Raw genomic sequence first — 21677 nt, 5'->3', positions numbered from 1 at the left:
GCCCCACGGCCGGCCGGGCCCGAGGCGGGGGGAGGCGGGGGGGCAGTGCCGGCCCCGCGCGGCGCGAGCCCGGGGCGTCCGGAGGCGGCGTGTGGCTGCGGGCGCCTCCCGGCCCGCCGGGCTCAGAGCTGCGTCTCGTCGCGCGTCTGGGGGGCGCAGCCCAGCGCGGGGCCGCAGCTGCTCCTCCGGCTCTGCGAGCTGCTGGCCACGTGGGCCAGGGGGTCCGAGCGGATGAGGTACCTGCGGGGCACGGGCCGTGGGTCCCTGCGCGGGCCCCCCCCGCGCCCCCCCCCGCCCCCCGCCCCCGCCCCCGCCGCGCCCGCCGCGCTTACACGATGTCGTTGGGCTCCAGCCGCGTGTCGGGCGGGGGGTTGATGAGCACGTAGGACAGCGTGTTCTGGTGGTCGTTCATCTCGTCTGCGGGACAGGCGGGCAGTCGGCGCCGGCCCCCACACTGCCCCCGCCGCGCCCGCCCCGCGCCGCCCCAGGAAGCCCCCCGTGGCCCGCTCCGGGGTGGGCCCGGCCCGCACGCTGACGCCGGGGTCTGGACAAGTCCTCTCACGGGTCACCAGGCCGGCACGGGCCCGGGTGGCCACTGGCCTGAGGCCGCAGCAGGCAGGGACACAGCTGGCTCGCAGCCTCGGCCTGCCCACCTGAGGTCTCCAGGCAACTGCCGACCGGGGCAGGGGTCTCCGCCACCTGCTCCATTTCCTTCCCTCTGCCCCTCCCGTGGAGCCCAGGGGGGCCCGGGAAGACCCGGCCCCTGCAGGCCGGGCGCAGGCTGCGGCCTGGGGGCCACGGGACATGGACAGACCCCCCGGAGGCCGCCGTGTGTCCTTGCCAGGCCACCTGCCCCTCCACAGTCCGCCAAAGCCCACGACTGTTTGCTCCTCCTGGCGGGAGTGGCCCAGCCCTTCGGGGGAAGCCCTGGGTGCCCAGCACGCGCTCCCGCACGGGGAGGGGCATGTGGAGAAGCAGGTGCCAGGGGTCCTGCTGTGGGGGGACCCCGTGCCCTCACCACAGCACCCAGCCGGCCCTTGACGACGGGGTGGCCGTTAGGCAGACTGCCAGGGCACTTCCCACCCGCGTGGGCCGCCCTGAGCGCAGTGGGACCGGGTCCCGCTGCTCCCACACCGCAGGCGCCCTGGCCCAGCGAGGCCTGCTTTGTACTGCTGGGGCGCTGGGCTGAGGTGGGGGGGCCGGGCTCCAGTGTCAGAGCTGGGTTGGGTCGGCCAAGGGGCGCCCCTGTGTCCCCCAGTGGGCGGGGCCGGTGAGGGCCCTCGCGGCACATGACTGAGGGAGGCACCGTCTCCCCTCCGCCCCATCCTGCACCCCACCGCAGCCAGGGTCTCCTCCCCGCTCGCCCGACCCCAGGCCCACGGCACTGGGTCCACACTCCCTCCCCAGCCGTGGCTCCTCCAGCGTCCGCCTTGAGAAGGGGTGAAGCCTCGGGCCTCCCCAGGAAGGGGTTACCTCCCCCCAAGATCACACCCTCCCTGGGTTTTACATCCGGCCACAGAGGGGAGCTCGGTGAAAACCCCCCCAGAGGGTCTTGGGGGCTCCGCCTGGGGCAGAGGGCAGGCGACGCAGCTTCATTCTTGGACACGCCAGGGCCCGCGCAGGGCGCCGAGGCCGGGTCCGCACAGACGCTGCCGTGGCGGAGGGTTAGGAAACGCACAAGAACAGAAAACAGGGCTCCGCCCGCGTGGGCGCCATGGGCCAGGTGTGCGGGGGCGCACGGCGCTGCGGGGCCGCAGCCACCACACTCGAGCCCGCCTGCGCTCTGGCCTGCCTGGGCAGGAGGCCCGTCACCTCCAGGGTCACCCTGCGTGGAGGGCGGGCCCCAGGGAAGGAGGGGGCCAGACTCTGCTCTGGCCTCTGTCAGCATCTTGGGGAGCTCTGGAGGCCATGGGGTGACTTCTTCAGGTAGCTAGGAAGCACCTGAGTCCCCAGATGAGAAATGGGGTACATGTGAGGCTTCGCCCCAGGGAGGAGGGAGTGCACCCTTGAGGGCCCTACTGGGCCGGTGGTGGCCACCACGGCCGGGGCTCTGGCGGCCGAGAGCTCGCCTGCTGGGAGCAGAGTGGGCGCCAGACCCGGGACACCCATCTGAACGCTTGGCGGGGCCGGGGCCCTGGCCTGTCGGTCAGCCCACCAGACGGCAGGCCTTCAGCAAGGGCTGAGGAGTCAGCCCTCGGCACAGACCTGGGGGCGTCCGAGTCCTGAGCTGGGCATCCCGGGGGCATGCGCGGCCCTTCCTGTGGGGTCCACCACCCCGCCGGTGCAGGCACCTGGCGCCCACGGGCAGAGAGCTGGCCTGCCCCGAGGCAGCGGCCAGCCTGCCGGGGCAGAATTACCTTGCAAATATCCCAGGTTTACCCGATTCATGACATCACTGGCTGTTAAATTTGCTACATCCTCTACGGAGCACGCAGGAGAGGGACAGACAGAGACAGAGAGAGAGAGGTCAGAAGCAGGCCGGGCAGCGAGCGGGGCGCACAGTGGCCAGCGCATGCAGAGGCGTCCGCGCCGCGGCCCCCCGGAGCGCGCGGCCCCGACAAGGTGGGCCCGCTGAGTGGGCGGGCGCAGGGCCGGGGCGGCAATTTGCCCTTAACCTGCCAGCCTCAGCGGCACGAGGCCCCGAGGGGCGAGCACCTGCCAGGGAGGGACAGTGAGGGACACCTCGGGCGTGGCAGGCACGGGCAGGTGTGGCCCTTGGGGGTCGCCTGTCCCACAGATGCTGGCCTCTGGGTCTCCCTCAGGCCCAGGAGTGCATGGCGGGGGGTATTTGGCCCAGCTGAGCCTGGGGCTGCTCCCAGGGAGCCCTCCGCTGCCTGATCCCACTTGGAGGGGCTCAAGGGCCAGTGACCCAGGTGACAGGCGGCGGAAGCAGGGTGGGGAGGCGGGAGCCTGCTGCACGGGCAGAGTCCCCGAGATGGACCCAGCAGAGTGTGGACACGGCCAGGTGCTGGTGTGCAGAGCGGCATTAGGGAGGTTGGGTCCCATCAACAGAGGCAGCACGTCTAGAGCAAGAGAGGGGATGAGCTTCTCTCTCAGCCAGCCAGAGCACCCCAATCCTATTCTCGGTCAAGGTCACAAACTTCTCCCCAGAACAAGCCACAGAGAAAAGAGGGCCATGGGACTCCGCAGGTGAACACCACCGAGTCACCGTGAAGCCGCAGCGATATGGGGTGGTCCCCCCGCAGGGACTACAGGGGGCCCCACCAGAGAACGGGGTGGTCCTGGCACCTGGCCGTCCACCCAGGGGACCCCACATGCTCTCCACATTGTGCTGATGGGCGGGCAGGGGTGGCCTGGGGCTCGCCCCGCCCCGGAACCCCACGAGCACAGCCTGTTTCCGTGCGGGCAGCCGAGGTGGCCAGCCAGCCCTGGGCTTTTGGGGAGCCCGCTGGGGCCCCCTGGGCCCCACAGCCGCCACCTCTGGCCTGCTGGGCTCGGATGGCTCCCGACCCGCGCCGGGAGCCGCGGCGCCTCGTCGCGGGGCTCAGCGCAGCTCTGGGCGCGCGGCCCCCCGGGCTCGGGGGCGCGCCTGGGGCGGGGGGGGGGGCGGCCGCCGGCGGGGGCGCCCGAGGGCCCGCGGGCCTTACCGTAGCCCGTGGTGGGCAGCCCCAGGTGCTTCATGCGGTTCTTGACCAGCTCGGACAGCTCCTGCCGCTCCGAGCGCCGGCACAGGCTGAGCCGCTGCTGGCTCCACTCGGCGGCCGCGCGGCCCGCGGGCTTGGGGCCCTTGCGGCTCAGCCGCCGCGCCCACTGCAGGCTCTTGCGCCGCAGCAGCGGGTGCTCGGCCGGGTCGCCGGCCGCCTGGCGTCCCTGGGCGCCGCCGCCGGCCCCCGCCCGCGCGCCCCAGGGGCCCTTGGCTTCCTGCGCGTCCTCGCCGTCCTCCACGCGCACCGCGACCTGCGGCTGCGGGCGGGAGCCGTGAGGGCGGGGCGGGGCTGGCGAGGGCGTGGCCGGTGGGCGTGGCCTGGAGGGGCGGGGCGGGGCCCGGGGCGTAGCGTGCGGGGGGGCGGGGCCCGGGGAGGGCGGGGCCCGGGCGGGGCGGGGCCCGGGCGGGGCGGGGGGGGCGGAGGGGCTGGGGCGCCCCCACAGCGGCGTCCTCCTCTGGGTGGCTTCTCCGCGGTCCTGTCCCGGCCCCGGCGCGTCCGGCCGCACAGGACAGCGCCCCCCGGGTGCCCCGGCGCGGGCAGGGAGAGGGCGGCGGCGGCTGCGGGAGCCGGGCCTCGGGTGCGTGCACGCGCTGCGGGCGCACCCAAGAGGTTGGGGGGCGGCGCGGCCGGCGCGGAGGCGGCCCCCGGGAGGGGCGCGGCGGGACGCGGGGGGCCGGGGCTTCCCTCCCAGGGCCTCGGTGTCCCCTCTGCGCGGGAGGGCCCGGTGGGGCTCCCCCGGCCGGCTCTGCGGGTCTCGCTCCTGCCGGGCCCCGCAGCACCCCGAGTCCCGGGCCGGCCGGCCCGGCGCCCGGGCACGTGCGCGGCGGCGGAGCCGGCGGGCTGGAGGGACTCACCGGGACTCTGAGCTCCGGGGCCTGCGGGAGACACGGCCGGTCGCTGCGCGCCCCCGCCGCGCCCGACGCCGGCCTCCCGCCGGGGCACCGCGGACACAGACGGGCGGCTCGGAGCCCCACCCCCACGGCGGCGCCCGCGAACCTCCGCGCCGGAGAAGACGTGGCTCTCGGTCCGGTAGATGCCGATGGGGATCTCGGCGCTGGAGGAGCAGAGCTTCTGGAACAGGCGGCCGTAGGTGCGGATCCACAGGTCGGCCTCGGTGACCTTCATCTGCGCGGGCGGGGGGGCGGGGCCTGAGCCGCGGCCCCGCCCCGCGCTGACCCCGCCCCGGCCCGTGCTGGCCCCGCCCCCGGCCCGTGCCCGGCCCCGCCCCGCCGCGCCCCCGCCCCGCCCCACGCCGGCCCGCCCCCGGCCCGTGCTGGCCCCGCCCCGCCGCGCCCCCGCCCCGCCCCACGCCGCCCCGCCCCGCCTCCTGCCCCGCCCGCCCCACCTCCTGGCCCACCCCACGCCGCCCCCCACCGCCCCCAGCCCCGCCTCCTGGCCTGCCCCGCCCCGGTCCCGCCTCCTGGCCAGACCCCGCCCCAGCACGCGCTGACCCCGCCTCCTGGCCCGCCCCGCCCCACTCCGCCCCGCCCCCGCCCACCTCCTGGCCCGCCCCTGACCCCGCCTCCTGGCCCGCCCCACACCGCCCCTAGCCCCGCCTTCCGGTCCGCCCCTGACCCCGCCTCCTGGCCCGCCCCTCCTGGCCCGGCCCCGCCCCCAGGCCCGCCCTGCTCCCGCCCCGCCCCGCCCACGCCGCTTACCGCGCAGAGGTATCCCGAGCCCGGGGTGGTGTCCAGGCCCAGCAGCAGCCGCGTGATGGAGATCATGTAGTCCTTCACGAAGGACTGGCCGGGAGGGGCGCAGGGAGTCTGCCTTTGCCCCCCAGCCAGGCGCGCGTCACCCCGCCCTTCCGGCCCACGCAGCCCGCCCGCAGGCCCGTGGGGACAGGTGGGGACGCGCCGGCCGCCGGGCCCCCCACCTGGTAGAGCAGCGTGTCCAGCATGCTGATGCTGAAGACGCGGCCGGCGGCGAAGGGCAGGCGGAACATGAAGGCCAGGTTGGAGCCGTTCTCCCGCTCCCGCTGCGGGAAAGGGGGTGAGCCGGCGCCCTGCGGAGCCCGGCCGGCCTGGGCCGCCGCCCGAGACGGGCCCACGGAGACCCGCAGACGCCTGCCGCCCGGCGGGCACCTCCTCGGCCCCTGCACGGTCCCGCCCTGCCGCGGCGGGGTCAGTGGGACCCACGGGCCACGGCTGCAGCCCCCCGCACACCCCCCGCCTGTGCGGCCAGGACACCTGGACACCCGTGGGGCTGGCTGCACCCAGGGTGCCCGCATCTGCGTCCAGGGCCGGACACCCCCAAGGGAAGCCGCTCCCTTCCCCCTCAGCAGGAAGCGGCCGGACAGGTCCTGAGCACAGGTCTGGGCAGCCGGGACCCTGAGGGCCAGCACTGGGCTTCAGCCCCAGCTCCCGCCCGGGCGGTGCGGCCTCATGTGGGCTCCCTGTCCCGCCCAGCCAGGGGACAGTCTGCGCCCCCGACATGCACCCGCCCTCTCTGGGCTCTTGGGGCCCTGGGAAGGTCAGCAAGCACGCAGGGGACACCCCCTCAGCCGGGCCACCCCTGCCTGAGGCTCCCGGGCCCTTCCCCAGCCCCGAGCAGCAGAGACTGGACCCTGACGCAGCTCTGCCCCCGCCCTCCAGTGCCCAGGCCAGCTCTGCGCCCTCTCCCCGCCTCGGCTGCTGTCGCCTGACTACTCGCCGGCGGGGGCTGTCCCCCCTGCCCTGCACAGGGCCTGGGGGCGCGCTGCGCACCACACACAGCCCCACCCCAGACAGGCCCCCAAAGCTCGGGGCTGCACAGGAGCCTCTCACAGGCGCTCCCTGCAGAGCTCAGGGGGCTGGCAACCCGTGACCCCCCACCCGCTCCTCCAGGCTCGGGGAGTGGCCGCAGGTCTCTGAAGCCCCCCAGCTCAGCAAATTGGGGAGCCCGAGGGGGAAGGTCAGAGGGGGTTGGGGCCGCTCACCTTTTCCAGTTTGGAGAGGGCGAGCGAGTAGCTGTCCTTGGCCCGGAACTGCATGAAGCGCATGTTGGACGGGTGGGTGAGCTCCGTGGTGATGCTGAGGCTGGGGAAGAGCCTGGGGGAGGGGCTCCGGTGGGCGCGGGCCGGGCCGGGGCGGCGGCGCGGGGGCGGGCGGGCCGCGGGGGCGCCGGCTCACCGGAACATGGTCTGCACGTTGACGATGGTCTTGGCGTCCGCCATGTAGTCTTCCTCGGCGCTCATGGTGCTCTCCTTGTCCACCACCACCAGGTTGTCGGCGTAGATGATGCCGCACTGCAGCAGGCTGTCCAGGCTGGGGAGACGCGCGGTCCTGGGCCCCTGCGGGCACGCGGGCGCCCCCTGCCCCCCGCCCCCCGCGGAGGCCGGCGCTCACTTGTCCACAGAGCCCTCCATGTAGTACACCATGGGGAAGCAGCAGATGGCCTCCAGGAAGTGGTGGTCGGGCCTGCGGGCACAGCGGGGCCTGGGGGGGCTGCCGCCTGCCTGGCCCTGGGGGGGCGACCCTGCCCCGGCACATCCACCAGGGGCCTTTACGGGCCTCTATCTTACCCAAGGGGAAACCGAGCCCGGGGTGCGCCCTGCCGAGGTGGCCAGCCAGGGGCCCCGGGCCCGGGCTCACACCCGGGGGTCCTAGGGTCGAGAGAACCACGAGGGGGGCAGATGGGCCCCATCAGGGACAAGAGGGTGCGGGAAGCGGAGGTGAGGCCCGAGGCCGGAGCTGCAGGCGGACAGCTGGGGTCCGGCAACGTCCGCCCCCGCCCCCCAGGCCCTCGCTTGCAGAAGAGGGACGCTGGGCCGGGGGTGGGGCGGGGTCCCGGCCCTGGGCCTCACTTGTTGTCCAGCAGCAGCACGATGGGGTTGAGCTCCCTGCGCGGGCGGTAGTAGGCGCGCAGCGGCACGATGAAGTTGTACAGCCCGTTGCCCGCCGTCTCGGCCGACACGATGATCAGCTTGTTCTTGAAGCCGTAGGCCTTGGCGTCCTCATAGCTGTTGTGCTTGCAGCCCTGGGGGTGCCGGTCGAGGGCAGGGGTCTCCCGGGAACACCCGCCGGCCAGTCCCACGGCCCCATCCTCTCACCGCCGCCCGCGCCCGGCCGCCCCGCCATGGCCCGGCGGGCACCAGCGGAGGGGCGAGGGGGGCGCCCGGGCTCCAGGGGGAGCACGGAGCCGGGTCCTGGCAAGTGCGGGCTGACCGTGGCGGCCAGCGCGCTGGAGGCCGGGGCCTGGGTTTCTAAACGCCCTGGTGTCCCGGGAGGAAGGACCGCTGGAGCGCCGGGTGAGGCCGGGTGAGGCCGGGTGAGGCCGGCCAGGCCAGGGCTGCCCCGCGAGGTCACAGCCAGGCGGAGACGCGGAGGTGGGGGTGGGGCGAGAGGGCGGCGCCTACCTTGTCCAGCCGCAGGCAGCAGAACGGGGCTTTCACGGGCAGCAGGTGGCACAGGGTGGGGGAGCTGCCGATGTACGGCGAGTTGGGGGGGTAGCCCTTCACGTACCTGGGTGGAGACGGGCCCTCAGCCGCCAGCCTGCTTGGCCTGGTCTTGGGTGGCCCCTAGGCACTTGCGCCTGCCCAGGGTCCCCGCGGCAGCCCCGCCCCCGGCCCAGGAAGGCCTCCGACCCCTGCGGTCAGCTCCTCCCCTGGCCGTGCCGGGTGGGGCCGGGAGGACATTCCCCGGGGGCCCGGGGGGATCGCCCGCAACGCAAAACCCAGCACCGGGACACGCGTGGACACACACAAACCTGGAGCAGGGGACGCAGCCGTGGCGCCTGCCCGCTGCACACCCACACGTGCCCGCCCACCCACAGGGCCCCCGGTGCAGACAGCCTGGGAGCCGCGGGGGCAGCGCTGAGAGGCGCGGGGGCGGGGGCCAGGCCCGTCCCTCCCGGGAGCCGTGCGCCGCCCACTCACTCCACCGCCGACAGCCCCTCGTCCTCCGAGGCCGTCATCTCGTCCTCGGAGGGGTCGCTCAGCAGGTCGCAGGGCAGCAGGGCCGAGCTGTCGGCCAGCTCCAGGACGGGCGCGATGCTGGGCCGCCGGCTGCCCGAGCCGTTCTCCGTGGGCAGCGCCAGCTTGCCGCCCGGGCCGTCCCCGCCGCCCGGGGCCGGCCGGCACTCGGCGTTCTGCAGGTCCATGGCCACCGTCCCTGCGGCAGAGGCGGGCTTGGCCGGCGGCCCTCCCCGCGCGCAGAGGGGCCGGGCGTCCCGGGACTCACCCACGGAGGCGATGGCGCTGTGCACCGGCAGGCGCGCCGAGCCCTGGCGCCGCTGGCGGCCCTTCTGCTGCTGCTGCTCCTCCTGCTTGAAGATGAAGGCCGAGTTCTCCTCCTTGGTGATGTTGATGTAGAAGCAGGTGTCCGAGGCGCCCAGCGTGTGCCGCGGCCCGGGGTTGAGCAGGATGCTCTTGTTCTCCTCCCGCTTCAGCCCGATGAGGCACACGCCGTACCTGGGGGGGCGGCCCGTCTGCCCCAAGCCGCCCCGCGGCCTCGCGGCTGGCGCCCGGGACACCCCGCCTGCGGTCAGGCTCTGGGCCCGGCCCGCCCCCCCCCAGCCCGGAGGTCAGCGTCACCCGAGCCTCTAAAGGGGGGCCGGTGGGGGGGCAGCCTGGGCCCGGCCCGCCCCCCCGCAGCCGCGTACTTCTTGTGCGCGTGGAAGGCGGCGTAGGTGAAGCTCTTGCCCTGGTACTCGCGGAAGAACTTGCTGTCGCCCATGCGCACGTGGTACACCTCGTTCCCCGAGCAGCGCCCGTACATGCGCTGCCACTGCTCCGGCGACTCCTGGCCCTCCCTGCGGGCGGGGGGCCCTGCCAGCCGCCATGCCGCGCCGCCCGGCCCGACCCCCGCCTCCGGCCGAGACTTGGGCGCGCCGCGGCGCAGCTCTGGGTTCCCAGAGGCCGCGAGCACGGCTGTCTGAGCTCCCCGGGGCCACACTGGCCTTGGCCGCCGCTGGGGCCGGGCGGACCCCTCCCCGGCCTCGTGCTGCCCCAGGCGCCCCCGGCCCCGCAGGAGCGAGGACCCACGTCCGGGTCTCCGGGCGAGAGGACAGCGGCCCTTCCCGTGCCAGCACCCCCTGCCTCGGGCCGGGCCCACACGCCGGGCGACAAACGCGCCCCCCCAACCGTCGGGCGCCCGTCCCCGTGCTGGCCTCAGCCGGGGGCTCCGGCCCCGCCCCACCCCCCGCTCTCCGGGAGCCCCGCGCCCGGCCCGCCGGCCCCTGGGTGCGGTCCCCGCCCCCCCACCGTCCTCTCCCCGTCGGGTTTCCCGGGCCCCCCCCAGCGCCCACCCGGCGCCCACCGCACTCACTGGCCGCGGGACGTGTGCACCAGCAGCGTGACGAGCGTGGACGTGGCGGGGCAGATGCAGTTGAGGGCCAGCATGGCGAACTTGCACTCCTCCTCGCACCACGGCGGGAGGGACGTGGGAGGGAGGCTGCCGCGCGCGCGCCCGCGCCCCCCCAGGCTGCGCCCGCGCCCGCGCCCCCCAGCCCCGCCGGCGCCCGCGCCCCCACCCGCCCCCCGGGGCCCAGGGACGTCCACGGGCCTAGCGGAGGGGCTCCAGCCGCCCATGCCCCCGCCGGCCCGGGGCCGAGGCTGCCCCCGGCCGCGCCCAGCGCTCCAAGTGCCCGCGCGTGCCCCAAGGCGCACCCGCAAACTTGACGTGAAACTTGTTCTCCGGCTTGAGGATCTGCACGTACAGCGGGCAGTTGGGGGCAAAGTCCTTCACGGCCCAGGCCCGCAGAATGGTCTGGTGGTCCTGGGGGGGGGGAGGGCGGTCAGTGGGCACCGGCCGGCCGGCGGGGGGCCCTGCCCGGGGCCCGGGTGAGCGGGCAGCGGCCGCGGCGGGCTCTGCCGGGGCGGGGCACACTCACCGCCGCCGTGCGGTCCACCTCGTTGCGGCTGCTGAGGATAAAGCAGGCCTCCCCGTTGTCCATCCTGCAGAGGGGACACCAGCCAGGGCGACCGCATGTCCACGCTCCCCACCCGTTGTCTGGGGCCCACTGCAGAGGATGGAGGACGGGCCGTGCGGAGACCCCCTCTCGGGGCACCTTCCACCCCGGTGCCCCATGGAGGGCGGCCGTGTGGGCAGGAGGGCCATTCTTGGTGGCGGACATGCCGGACACCCCTGCTGTCCTGCCCCCTCCCAGGCAGGGCTGCCCAGCCGCCAGTGGACCTGGATGACAGGAGCACGAGCAGCTTCGTGCCGGTCACCCCTGCCTCAGGGCGGGGCTTGATTCCTTCCCCAACTGGGGTGAGGCCGTGAGGCCCTGGGCCGGGAGGTGGGGACCCGGCGCCCAGCCTCTGCCCCCCCAGCGCCACGCCCCTAGGTCTCAGCGAGAAGGGGAGTCAACGCCCCTGCAGTGAGAACGTGCCCCCCACATTCTGGAAAGTTCCACCAACAACAGTCTCGGCACCTCCAGGCGCCGCACCCGCCTGTCTGGAAGAGAAACCCGCCGCCCCCACCGCTGCCCGGGCCCGCCCGCGCCCGGCGGCTCGCAGGGGCGCTCACTTGGCCCGCATGAGGTCCTGGTCCTTGAGGGCGGAGCCCTGGAGGTAGATGACCCGCTGGGACCACAGGGGGATCTGCAGGACCCTGCGGACCTGGACGTCCATCTCGGTGGGGCACAGGATGACCACGTAGTAGTCCTGCGGAGGGGCCGGTCAGCACGCCGGGCCAGGGCGGGCGGGGGCCAGGGCGGGGGCCAGGGCGGGCGGCGGGGGGCCAGGGCGCGGGCAGCGGCGGGCGGGCACCTGCAGCCGGGGGTGGGCGTAGAACTCGTTGAGGAAGTCCATGAGCAGGTCGATCTTGAGGGAGCTGACGCACAGGACCACGTGCTTCTCCGTCTGCGCGCGGTGGCGGCTGTAGTTGCCCCCCGACTTCTGCCGCTCCATCCACAGGTAGACGAGCTCCTCAAACTGCGGGACGGCGACCGTCGGGGCCCTTCCCCGGTGGGGCCGCGGCAGGACCGTGTGCCGGGGCAGGGCCCGGCCCGCCGGGGGCAGCGGGAGCCGGTCGGGCGCCTCCCCCGCTGTGAGGTCCCCTTGGCGCCCCCGCCCTCTGCCCACCGGCTCCTGGGCCCGCCCGTCTCAGGGCCCTGCCACAGGCCCCTCCAGGCCCCGCCTCCTCCCGAAGGAGCCTCCCAGGCCTCCCCGGTCCTGGCGTCCCCCGAGCCCCGCCGCCCACCTGCAGGGGCAGCACCACGAGGGCCACGCAGATCATGACGACCACCAGCAGCTGCGACGGCCAGATCTTGGGCGTCACGTCGCCGTAGCCCACGGTGGAGAAGGTGACGATGCAGAAGTAGAAGGACGTCAGGAGGGACAGGTTCTCGCCCGCGCGCTCCAGGTGCTGCACGCCGCAGGTCCTGCGGGCCGGGGGCGCAGGCTGGGCAGGGCTGCCCTGGGCGGAGCCCGCCTGCCCGGGGGGCCTCGGCACCCAAGGGCCAGCCAGGCACCCCGAGGGGTCGGGGGGGCCTCCACGGCCGGTCTGGGCCTCTGACAGGGCCCCGGGGGCGGCTCTGAGGCGGGGGCGTGGGGGTGGCCAGGGAGCGGGCGGCGAGAGGTGGGGGCACCTCAGCTGAGAGGCGCCGGCTCCTGCGTGTCCAGCGCGGCCACTAAGGGTCGGGTGCCAGCCCCGCCGGGTCCTGGGGAGGCCCGGACCGCCTCCCGCGCCCCCGCCCCGCAGCAGCGCCCGCCGCGGGCTCACCCCGTGAAGACCAGGCACAGCAGCGTGCAGAAGAGCAGCAGCACCTGGTTGAACATGGCCGACTGCGTGCGCAGGATGGCGCGGTGGAAGTCGTTCTGCGGAGCGTGAGCGTCAGCCCGGCCCCGAGGGCCCAGGCCGCCCACCGCCCGCCCGGGACACCCACCCACGGGTGGGGCCAGGCCAGGACGAAGCCAGAGCCAGGGGCCACGGCGTGGCCCTGCCGCACAGCTGGGGAGGGGCTGGCGGCTGCCCCAGGTCCACTCACCGCAGGAGCTGCCCTCTCTGAGACACAGGCCTGTGTGTGCGGCCGGGCCCCTGGCCCCCCCCGGCCCCCCCACCACCACGGGACCAGGCTGCCTCGAGGCCACCTGGCCTGGAAAGCCCCTTCCCCGGTCTGGAGACGCGGGGCCATCCTGCCCGCCGGGCTGCGCGGTGGGGCCCGGGGCGGGGGCCGGGGCGGGCCGGGGCGCAGGGCCAGCTCACGATCATGTTCTCCAGCGCGTGCTTGGCCAGCCAGCAGTTCAGGAACACCGGGATGAAGAGGTTCCGGAGCGGCGCCCAGAATATCTGTGGAGGAGTCCGGTCAGGGGCTGCGGGCTCGGGGCGCCCCCCGCAGGCGGCTCACCCACCGTGAGGATGAAGGGCAGCGTGGTGGTCATCTCCAGCACGAAGGACACGCGGAAGATCTGCTCCCAGATGTTGCCCTGGGGGCCGAGCGAGCCTTCAGAGCGGGCCGGGCGGGGCGGAGTCCCCGGGGGCAGAGGGCAGGAGGGGTGGGGGTCCGGGAGGGTGGGGAGGCCGGGGGTCCGGGGGGGTTCCCCGGGGGGGACTGGCCTTGTAGCTGAGGTAGATGAGGAGCATGGTCTCCAGGAAGCTGATGATGGCCACGATGACCTGGGGGAGGAGCCTCTGAGCAGGGCTGGGGGCAGCGGCGGAGTCTGGCCTCACCGTCCCCCCCGAGCCCCCCCCCGAGCCGGAGCCCCCACTCACCTGAATGGCCCAAAGGGCCATCTTCCTCTCCACCCACAAGATGGGGGCCCTGGAGAGAGCGCTGAGCCTCAGCCATGGTGGGCCCCCCGGCGCCCCCAGAGGGGCCAAAGCACAGGACGGGGAGGTCCCCCAGGAAAGAGGGGACCAGCCCTCATCTGATGAACTCGGGCTCTGGGCACTGGGGAGCCCGCGAGGCTGCGGGGAGCTTTGCCGCCCCGGACATGCGCCGAGACCCGGGATGCGCCCTAACTGACCGGGCGGCGGGGCATAGGCCGCAGCCCCGGCCCTGCCCGCCCGCCCTCCCTGCGTGCAGCGCGATGGCGGGGGGCCATGGGAGGGGGCGAAGGGGAGGGGGTGACCCGCCCCACGGCAGGGCGGCCCCGCGGCTGTCCCTGCGGCGGCTGGTGACGGCGGGCGCAGCCGGCCTCCTCGAGCACCGGGGGCTCGCGGGCTGGCCTGGGCGTGGTCCCGAGGGGCCGGGCTGAGCGCCCCCCGCCCGCCCGCCCAGCCCACGGCTCACCAGCTGATTTCCGACGACGACTCGTTGAAGGTGTAGTTCTGCTTCGGGCAGCCCCAGCTGCGGAGACACACAGCTGGCCCACGGTGCCCGCCCCGGACCCGCCCCGGTGCTGTGGCTCCGGGCGGCGGGGTGCCCCTCCCCCTCCCAAGGCATCTGGACCAGGCGGCGCTGACACCGGGGACACCGGGGACCAGGCGGCAGGCCCCGCCAACCCCCAGGGGCCTCCGCGCGCCAAGGCCTGAGGCCGGGCCCCGCCTGCAGGGGACAGACGGGGGACGGGCCTCGTCAGGGCAGGGAGGGCTCCCGAGGTCAGAGCCAGGGCGGGGCGGCTGCCCACAGGCCACGCACCAGCCGATGCCCTGGGTGGGGTCGTCCAGCAGGACGCGGACGATGTACAGCAGGCAGCTGAGCAGCTTCAGCGAGAAGTTGAACAGCCGGATCCTCAGGCCTGCGGGCGGCTGGCGTCAGGCTCCGCAGCGCCGCTGGACTCGGACGCTCAGCCGACCCGGCAGACCCGCGGGGGGTGGAGGGGGGCGCTGGCTGGTTGGGGCGGGGCCCCAAGGCCCAGGTCTCGCTGCCCGGGGAAGGCACGAGAGCTGGGCCTCCCCAGGTGCTGCTGGACCCTTCGCCCCCGCCAGCCCCCCGCCGGCCACACTCACTGGATCTTTGGTTTTTGATGAAGAACAGCTTGAGCCGCTCCTTGAAGGTGTTCTCGTTGACGTAGAACTCCACCTGGACCCTGCGGGCCGAGAGGGGCACGGGGGCGTGACAGGAGGCCCAGGTGAGGCGGGCTGGCACCCGCGGTCCATGCCGCGGCGGTCCTGGGACAGGAGGCAACGGCCTCGGAGCACCCGAAGGCACCGTCGTGCTGGCGGGGATCTGGGGGGCTGCCTGGAGGAGGGGGTGGTGCGGACGGACCCAGGGCAGCCGCCCACAGCCAGGGGCAGGCAGGGGCGCTTGCCCAGCCCAGTCTCCCAGTCCCCCCGCGCCCCCCACCCCGTCATCACCCTGCAGGCGGGGGGGAGGGGTGGGCGTCTGGGCCTTGAAGTCAGCGCACTGCGGCCGGGGTCGCCCCACCCCAAGTCTGCGAGGCACCGTTCCTGGGCCTGCTCCTCGCGGAGGGGCCTGGACACAGCCCTCTGCCACCCCCACCAGGCCCCCCCACAGCTCAGGAGGGGCCCTGACCGCCCAGCTCCTGCTGGGGGGCTCTGGCCACACGGCGGGCTCCTGGGATTGGCGGCAGGATGGGCCTCCCCCAGGCCGGGGGCAGAGACCGGGGGTGGCCAGACCGGGGCCGAGCCTCGGTCATGGTCAGTGCACCCCAACACACAATTACTGCACCCCAGCATCTCAGCACACCCCACTGCACCCCAGCATACAGCACTGTACCCCAATACACTCCACTGCACCCCAGTATACCTACTGCACCCAGCATCTCAGCACATCCCACTGTATCCAATGCACCCCATAGTACTCAGCACACCCCACTGCACCCAACACCTCAGCATACCCCACTAAACCCAAGCACACCCCCTTGCACCCCAGCATACCTCACGGTCCCAGAGCACCCTACCCCACCCCAGCAAGGCTCCTTTCCTCGCCCCCCTGCCCTCCCAGTTCAGGTTGAGCCCGAGCCCCACCCTGCTCTGTGGGTTCCGCCTGGGGCGGGTCTGGGGGGAGGGGCGCTCGGACAGGGGGTCAAGCCTGGCCGGGGCTGGCGGGGCAGGCAGATGCCCCTCGAGAGCCTCGGCTCCTGCAGAAGCTGGGTGTCCTGGAGAGACCCCAGTGTTCCCGAGGCACCTGCTTGGAAACGCCTCCTCCTGCTCCTTCCCACAAAGCCCCAAAGGAGGGTCTCCCCTCTGCTCAGCACCCCAGGGGGTGGGACCCGCTGCCCCAGGGCTAGGGCCTTGCCAGCCGCTTCCTCCCAGACCTCACCCCCCCGCCCCAGCCTCCCCACGTGGAGCCCGAGACCCCGGCAGTGAGTGGCCAGCCGGCCCCCCGGCCTCAACCACAGCATCAGCCTGGCGAGGCGCTGACCGCAGCAGCCCCGCTCCCAGCCCCGCCCTCCTGCCCCGCGGGCTTGGCGGCCGCTCCCTCCTGCGGCCACAGAAGTGGTCCCTGGCCTGTGTCCCTGCCCACAGGCACGGGAGGGCTGGCGGCGCCCAGGGCGGCCTCCTCCCGCACCGCGACACTGGGTGGCAGGTGCCTGGCAAGGGTGTGGGCCTCCCCCGCCCCCTGCCCCGTACCATAAGGCGGGCGCAAGCTCTCAGGCGGCCGCAGCCGGGCCTGCCCGCCCTCTGGCCACTGCCGTCCAGCGCGCAGACACCGCCAGGGCCGCACAGAGGTGCCCCCCGGGGCGTCCCAAGGGCCAGGCTGAGCGCCCAGCCACCTCCGCCGAGGCGCGGGCAGGAGCGCCGGCCGCCGCGTCGGTCACTCGCACGTGACGCGTGCTGGGCCCTGCTGCCCGCCCCGGCCGCCGAGTCCGGGGCAGCTGCCCTTGCGGCTCCAGGCAGCCCCGCGGCACTCACTGGGACGGGGAGGCGTCGAGGCTGAAATCCCCGACGCGGAGCCCGGGGCCAGGGAGCGGGCGGGTGGCGGGCAGCCGCGGACAGGCGGCAGGAGGCCCGCGGGCGGGGGCAGTTTGGACCCAGGGAGGGCCGGGGCTAGGGGCAGGCGGGGTGGGGGCCCCCCGGCGCGGTGCAGGGCGGACAAGCTCGCTGGCAGAGCTGGCAGGGGGGCAGGCACCAGGGGGGCCTCACTGCCCTTCACAGCCCCCCCCAGTCCACAGGCACTCCCGGGAGCCTCCCCCACAGCGGCGTCCGCCCCGCCCCCACCCTCACGGACAGATGCGGGCGGAGCCAGGCCCTGAGTTAGAGCCTGGGGTGCCTGGTCCCCTCCCACCGGCCTCTCCCCATCCTCCCCACCAGGCCCACCAGCTGGGTTCCCCCTTCTCCCCAAACCCACTCTGGGTGAGCTCCTCCTCCCCAGCCAAGGTCACGGGCACCCCGGAATGCTGTGGAGGGTGCCCCATACCCAGATTCAGCAGCTCACAGAGCTGCCTGCGCCCCGCCTGCCACCCCTCCTCCCAGCCCCCTCAGCAGCGCCCCCTCGGGCACCGTGAGGCAGAACCCCGAGCAGCGGCCGGGCCCGCCTCTCCTGCCACCTGCCGGGCCAGCGCACCTGGCTGGGCCCGAGCCACATCTGGGCGCCCCTGCCCGCCACCCCACCAGCCTGGGAGGGCTTCGCCGGACCCCTCGATGGGCACCGGAGGGTGGGGAGGGCTTCATGCTGGCCCACGACCCCGCCAGCAGGGCGCCCTGCATGGCTGGGAGCAGGTGCGTCCGTGATGCGGCCCCTCTGCCCAGCAGTGGCCGGGCCTCCGGGAGGCCCAGAGCTGGGGGGCACGGCCCAGCCCAGGGAGCGGCCCTGGCTGGCTCGGTGTGGTGGGCACTGGCCGGCGCTCTGGCGGAGGGCACCGCGTCCCACTCAGGTGGTGCTGGGCCCTGCCGGGCCGGGTTCCTGGAGAGCAGGCCCGGGAGTCCTCGGCTGGCAGCCTCCGCGGGCCTGCTGCTCCTGTGCCTGAGGTGGGGGGCCGGTGCCAGGGCGCGGGGCTCCGAGCTGAGGCTGCGGGCAGCCTTAGAGCCCTTGCTCGGTGGGGGCTGCAGGGCCCAGCGCAGGCGTGGCGGGGGGACCTCCTGGGGGAAGCAGCTGCGGCTCCCGGGCGGCACGAGAGCTGGGGGCAGCTGGAGCAGGACCCACCGTGCCCGCGCCCATGGGGCCGGGCGGGGCCGGGCTGGCTGTCAGCAGTGTCTGGGTCGCTGCCCCCGCAGCATCCAGGAAGAGGCTGGAGTGTCAGGAATGGGGCCCCTGGTCCTTGGCCAGCTCTCGCCTCCCTCCTGCCCGTGGACAGTCCATTAGCTGTTCGAGGACTAAGAAGGCCTGTTAGTGGCACTTATCTCCAGCCTTAACTATCCCCTCTGGCAAGTGGGCATCGCCCTGGGCAGCACTCCCAGGGGTTTGGAGGAGCAGGAAATGTGGGGGGGAGGGGGGCAGGAGGGCACCCCAGGTTCCGAGGTCCTGCCATCTGCCAGGCTGCATCTCTGCCAACCAGTCCCAACCCTAGCGCGGCACCCCCTCCGAGGCTCTGCCCCCCGACCATGCTGCTGGGGGGGCCCTGCTCACGTCCTGGCCCCTCCCTGAAGGGCCAGTGCCCCAGGCACCCCCTCGCGCCGGGCCCTCCCCACCTGCGCCTCCTGCGCAGCTTCCCGCCCACATGTGCCCACTCGCGGGCTGACTCATCTGTCCCCGCAGCACCTAAGGGCTCCGTGGGGCAGGTGCCCGCGGGCGAGCGCCACAGGCCGAGACTCAACGTGCTCATCCAGGAGGTGGGGTGCTTGGCTCCGGGGGCTGGAGGGGGGTGCACTGTGGCCCTCCCTGGGGCTCCCTCCCTAGGGAGCCGGACCCCGGCTGCCATGGCTGGGGCCTGTGCCCCCACTCTGCTGTGCTCCCGCCTCTGTGCCCGCCCGGCCGGCCCACGACCCCCGACCCCGGCCCCGCTGCTGCCCTCTGGCCGGGACACGCCGCCCGCCGCCCCGCGGAGCGGGACAGAGCCCGCTCGGGACGGGGCTTCCCTCTCCCTCCAGTCCCACGCCGCCCGCTGGGCTCAGCCTCGGGGCGGGATGCCGCGGGCCCCACAGGCTCCCCAGGCTGGTTGGAGCCGGCGGGGGCGGGTGCTCGGGTGGGGGTTCTGGGGGCGGGCCCGGCCCCCCTCCTCCCAGGGCTGCCGGCGGGCGGCAGGTGCAGCGGGATGCAAGCCCCTCCCGGCCCTACCTCTGGCCCACGTCGCTGCCCATGGAGCCCCCGCCGCGGGCCGGCAGCAGCGGGCTGAGCCCGTGCGGCTCCTCGGGGGCCGAGCCTCCTGCCAGGGCGCCCCCAGGGCCCGCCTTGCCCTCAGAGGGCGAGCGCTGCAGCTTGGCCCGCGCCATCCTGCGGGAGCGCTCGCGGCGCGCGGGCGCGGGGAGGCCGGGCCCTACCATCTCGCCCGCCCCGGCTCCCGCTCCGCTCCCCGCGCCGCCGCAGTGGAACGGCCGAGGGCGGGGGACACAGAGCCGCGCGGGAGCCTCCGCGGGCCCTGCAGGCGCCCCCCGCTGGCCCCTGGGCCCGCGCGCGAGCGGGAGCCTGAGACCCGGAGGAGCGTCGCGGGCAGGCGGGGTCTGTCTGCTGGAGGAGGGCGGGCTGCGGGCCGGGGGCTTCCCGCCGAGGCGCAGGGCCCCGCGACTCCTGCCTGGGTCTGCCTGGAGCCCCGCCGCCGACCCGCTCCTCCCCCTGCGCCCACCAGGCCCCGGCCCTGGAAGGGTTGCCCAGGTGACGGCGGGTGGCCACCAGCAGGCGTGGGCGGGGGGGGGGGGGGGGGGGGCGCCGGGCGCAAGGCGGGGTCCACGCGGTTCCGCACCTGCAGCTGCTCTGGGAGCGGGGTCCCCGCCTGGTGCCCGACTGCACCCCCCTCCCCCGCCTGCTCCCCCACGCGACCCGGTGGGTGAGCCTCGGGGCTGGCATCGCCCCAGGCTGTGCAGGAAGGCGCCTCGGTGCACCCGGCCCCCGCGGCACTGAGTCAGGGGAGCCCCGTGTGCACCTACACCTGCGCCCTGCCGGGGACAAAGGAGGGTCTGCATCAGAGGCCCCAGACACCCCACCTGCCCCGGGGGGCTTCAGGCCCCAGGTCCCGGGAGCCCGCGGTTCCGTGCACCCAAGGGTGGACTCATGGCCGCCGGCTCCGGCTGCGCGTGGACGGCAGTGGGGGGGCAGGACACCCCTGCAGGGCCTGCCCTGGGGACCAGGGTGGGGGGGCTGCATGTCTGGGGGAGGCGTCTGGGGCAGGAGGGGCCCTGGGGGGCAGCCACGCCAGAAAGCAGTTGGGCGGCGTGGGGCGGGGTGGCGAGCACCTCACCACGGCCCGCACAGGCGAGGGCTTCGGGACGGAGGAAGACGGGGCGGGGGGCGGGCAGGTGCTGGGAGGAGGGGAGGAGGGGCGGGCAGGTGCCCGTAGGAGAGCGGGCAGGTGCCCGTAGGAGAGCGGGCAGGTGCTGAGAGGAGGGCGGGCAGGTGCCGGCCCCTCGAGCAGAAGAACCCTCGAGAGCTTCGCGTAGACGCAGGGGGCGGGGAGGTCGGTCAGTCGGTGTCTCACAGCGGGCGGCAGAGAGGGCAGGCCCGCCCTGGTCAGCGGGGGCCCGGCTGCACCAGGAGGCTGCTGGCCGACCCAGGCCCCCAGCCGTGGGGGAGAGGGCCGCGAGCACGGGGCCGCCATGTGCGGGGGAGGACGCAGAGCACCAGAGCCCCAGGCACTCACGCGTGTTCGGGGCGCCCGGAGCCGCCGAGAATGCCCGCTCCGGGCGCCAGGGGAGCGGGGGGCGGGCCTCACTGCCGGGCGGCCTCTGCTTACACAGCGGGGCCTGCAGGGACAGACAGGACGCTCGGGGCGGCGGGGCGGCGGGGGCCGTTTTCGGCAGCGACTCCTGCGTGGGAGAGGACATCCGCCCCAGGACGCCGGACGCCGGGCCGGTGAGGGGCATCGGCCCAGAGATGCAGAGACCGGCCAGGGCCCCGAGCCAGGGCAGCCGCCACGCGGGACGTGGGACACGGGCGTGAGGGTGGGCGAGGCGGCGGGCTGGGCCGGGGCCCGGGGGGCCCGGTGGCGATGCGTGACCTGGTCGCACGACAGACCCGGAGCGAACGTCGCCGGAGCAAGGTGTGAGCGTGATGGAGACCTGCAGGTGAGGAAGGGGCAGAAGCAGGTGCTGCCCCATTCACAGTGGGGTGTCATGACCCCGGATGAAGATGCTCTGCCTCTCGGCGGAGCCCAGGTCATTCCCCAGGACGCGCCCCTGGGGCCGAGAGCCTTTAGGGCGGAGAAGGTATGAGAAGTTCCACAAGAATTTTTCACGATAAAGAGCTCACCGGGGGCCTCCCTGGAGGCACAGGGCTTAGTCTCCGCCTGAGCTCGACCCCGGCCAGGGAGTGACCCACAGGGCGCGGCAGACCCTCCCGTGTCCCCGCTGCCCCTCAGCAGTGTGTCTCGGTGGGGCCGCCTGTTCTGCTCCCCGCTCAGCCTCTGGGGAGTCTGGGACTCTGGGGAGTCCTCTCACCACCACGCCCCCCAACTCTGGCCTGCACCCCGGCTCTTCTACATAAAAATAAAAATTTAAAAAAAAAACAACGAGTTCTCCGAGGCAGCCGCAGCGGGGCCGGGCCGCACCGTCATAGACCTGGAAAGCCGGGAGCGCCGCGCCCAGCCGCGAGGCCAAGGCTTTTCCTGGCCCGCGGCGCCGGCGCCCAGCGGCCAGGAGGAGGAGAGGCCCGGCCCCGCGGGCGGCCTGCGCACGGGGTCTGCTGCGGGCCGGCACCAAGGCCGGGGCCGCGGACGCCCCCCGCACCAGTGCCACGGCCAGGGGAACGACTGAGCTGTCACGGGCCCTAGGAGGTCACCCTGGAGGGGGCCTAGAGCAGTGGGCCAGACAGACAGACAGACAGAGGGCGGAGCCAGGCCTAGGCGAGAGCGGCAGCTGGGCAGGGCGGGGCACCCTGCAGCGTGGGGTCTGGGGCAGGCGAGCAGGAGGCCGCTCCTGGGGTGACCTCACTTTGCCCTCTCCATGCCCCTGAGTGGCACCTGCTGTGGGCAGGGGCTGGGGGCATTGGAGGGGGCCTGGGGGCCAGGCACAGCCGGTCTAGCTATAAGAAGGGACCTCCTGACGGCCCCTGCACCTCTGCACCTGCAGACCCCTTCCCACGCCCCTCCTCCCGCCTGCACCCCCCTTGCTGCCCTTGGGGGTCCATGTGCCATGACCGCCGGGGCTATGT

The 21677-nt window shown here is 74.8% G+C and overlaps 1 protein-coding gene across 1 annotated transcript; it reads right to left on the bottom strand.

Moving 5' to 3' along the window:
- Positions 1–122: 122 nt before the first annotated feature.
- KCNT1 (potassium sodium-activated channel subfamily T member 1) lies at positions 123–18808 on the bottom strand. The gene is made up of 31 exons (XM_037492279.1): positions 18655–18808; positions 16352–16394; positions 14483–14562; positions 14172–14271; positions 13824–13880; positions 13304–13352; positions 13148–13207; positions 12943–13017; positions 12797–12880; positions 12314–12408; positions 11792–11972; positions 11359–11523; positions 11117–11253; positions 10479–10542; positions 10251–10363; positions 9914–10039; positions 9249–9398; positions 8828–9057; positions 8524–8758; positions 8005–8110; positions 7453–7625; positions 6995–7066; positions 6779–6913; positions 6586–6697; positions 5545–5646; positions 5327–5410; positions 4665–4793; positions 3609–3924; positions 2358–2420; positions 333–417; positions 123–240 (listed from the first exon to the last, which is right to left on the bottom strand). Exons 1-31 carry the CDS (start codon positions 18806–18808, stop codon positions 123–125), a joined length of 3693 nt encoding a protein of 1230 aa, XP_037348176.1.
- Positions 18809–21677: the final 2869 nt, after the last annotated feature.

This window comes from Talpa occidentalis, unplaced genomic scaffold (assembly GCF_014898055.3).
Source record: "Talpa occidentalis isolate TD23 unplaced genomic scaffold, MPIMG_talOcc4v2.1 talOcc4.7, whole genome shotgun sequence".
NCBI lineage: Eukaryota > Metazoa > Chordata > Mammalia > Eulipotyphla > Talpidae > Talpa > Talpa occidentalis.
The sequence above is the reverse complement of the archived record's forward strand: the minus strand, read 5'-3'. Positions and strand labels throughout refer to the sequence as shown.

Coding starts and splice junctions, on each gene's coding strand:
- KCNT1 (XM_037492279.1), bottom strand. CDS start 18,808: ATGGCGCGGGCCAAGCTGCAGCGCTCGCCCTCTGAGGGCAAGGCGGGC. Junction 10,543..11,116: donor CAGGACCTCATGCGGGCCAA/GTGAGCGCCCCT, acceptor TCCCCTCTGCAG/GATGGACAACGGGGAGGCCT. Junction 3,925..4,664: donor ACGTCTTCTCCGGCGCGGAG/GTTCGCGGGCGC, acceptor TCCCGCCCGCAG/CCGCAGGTCGCGGTGCGCGT.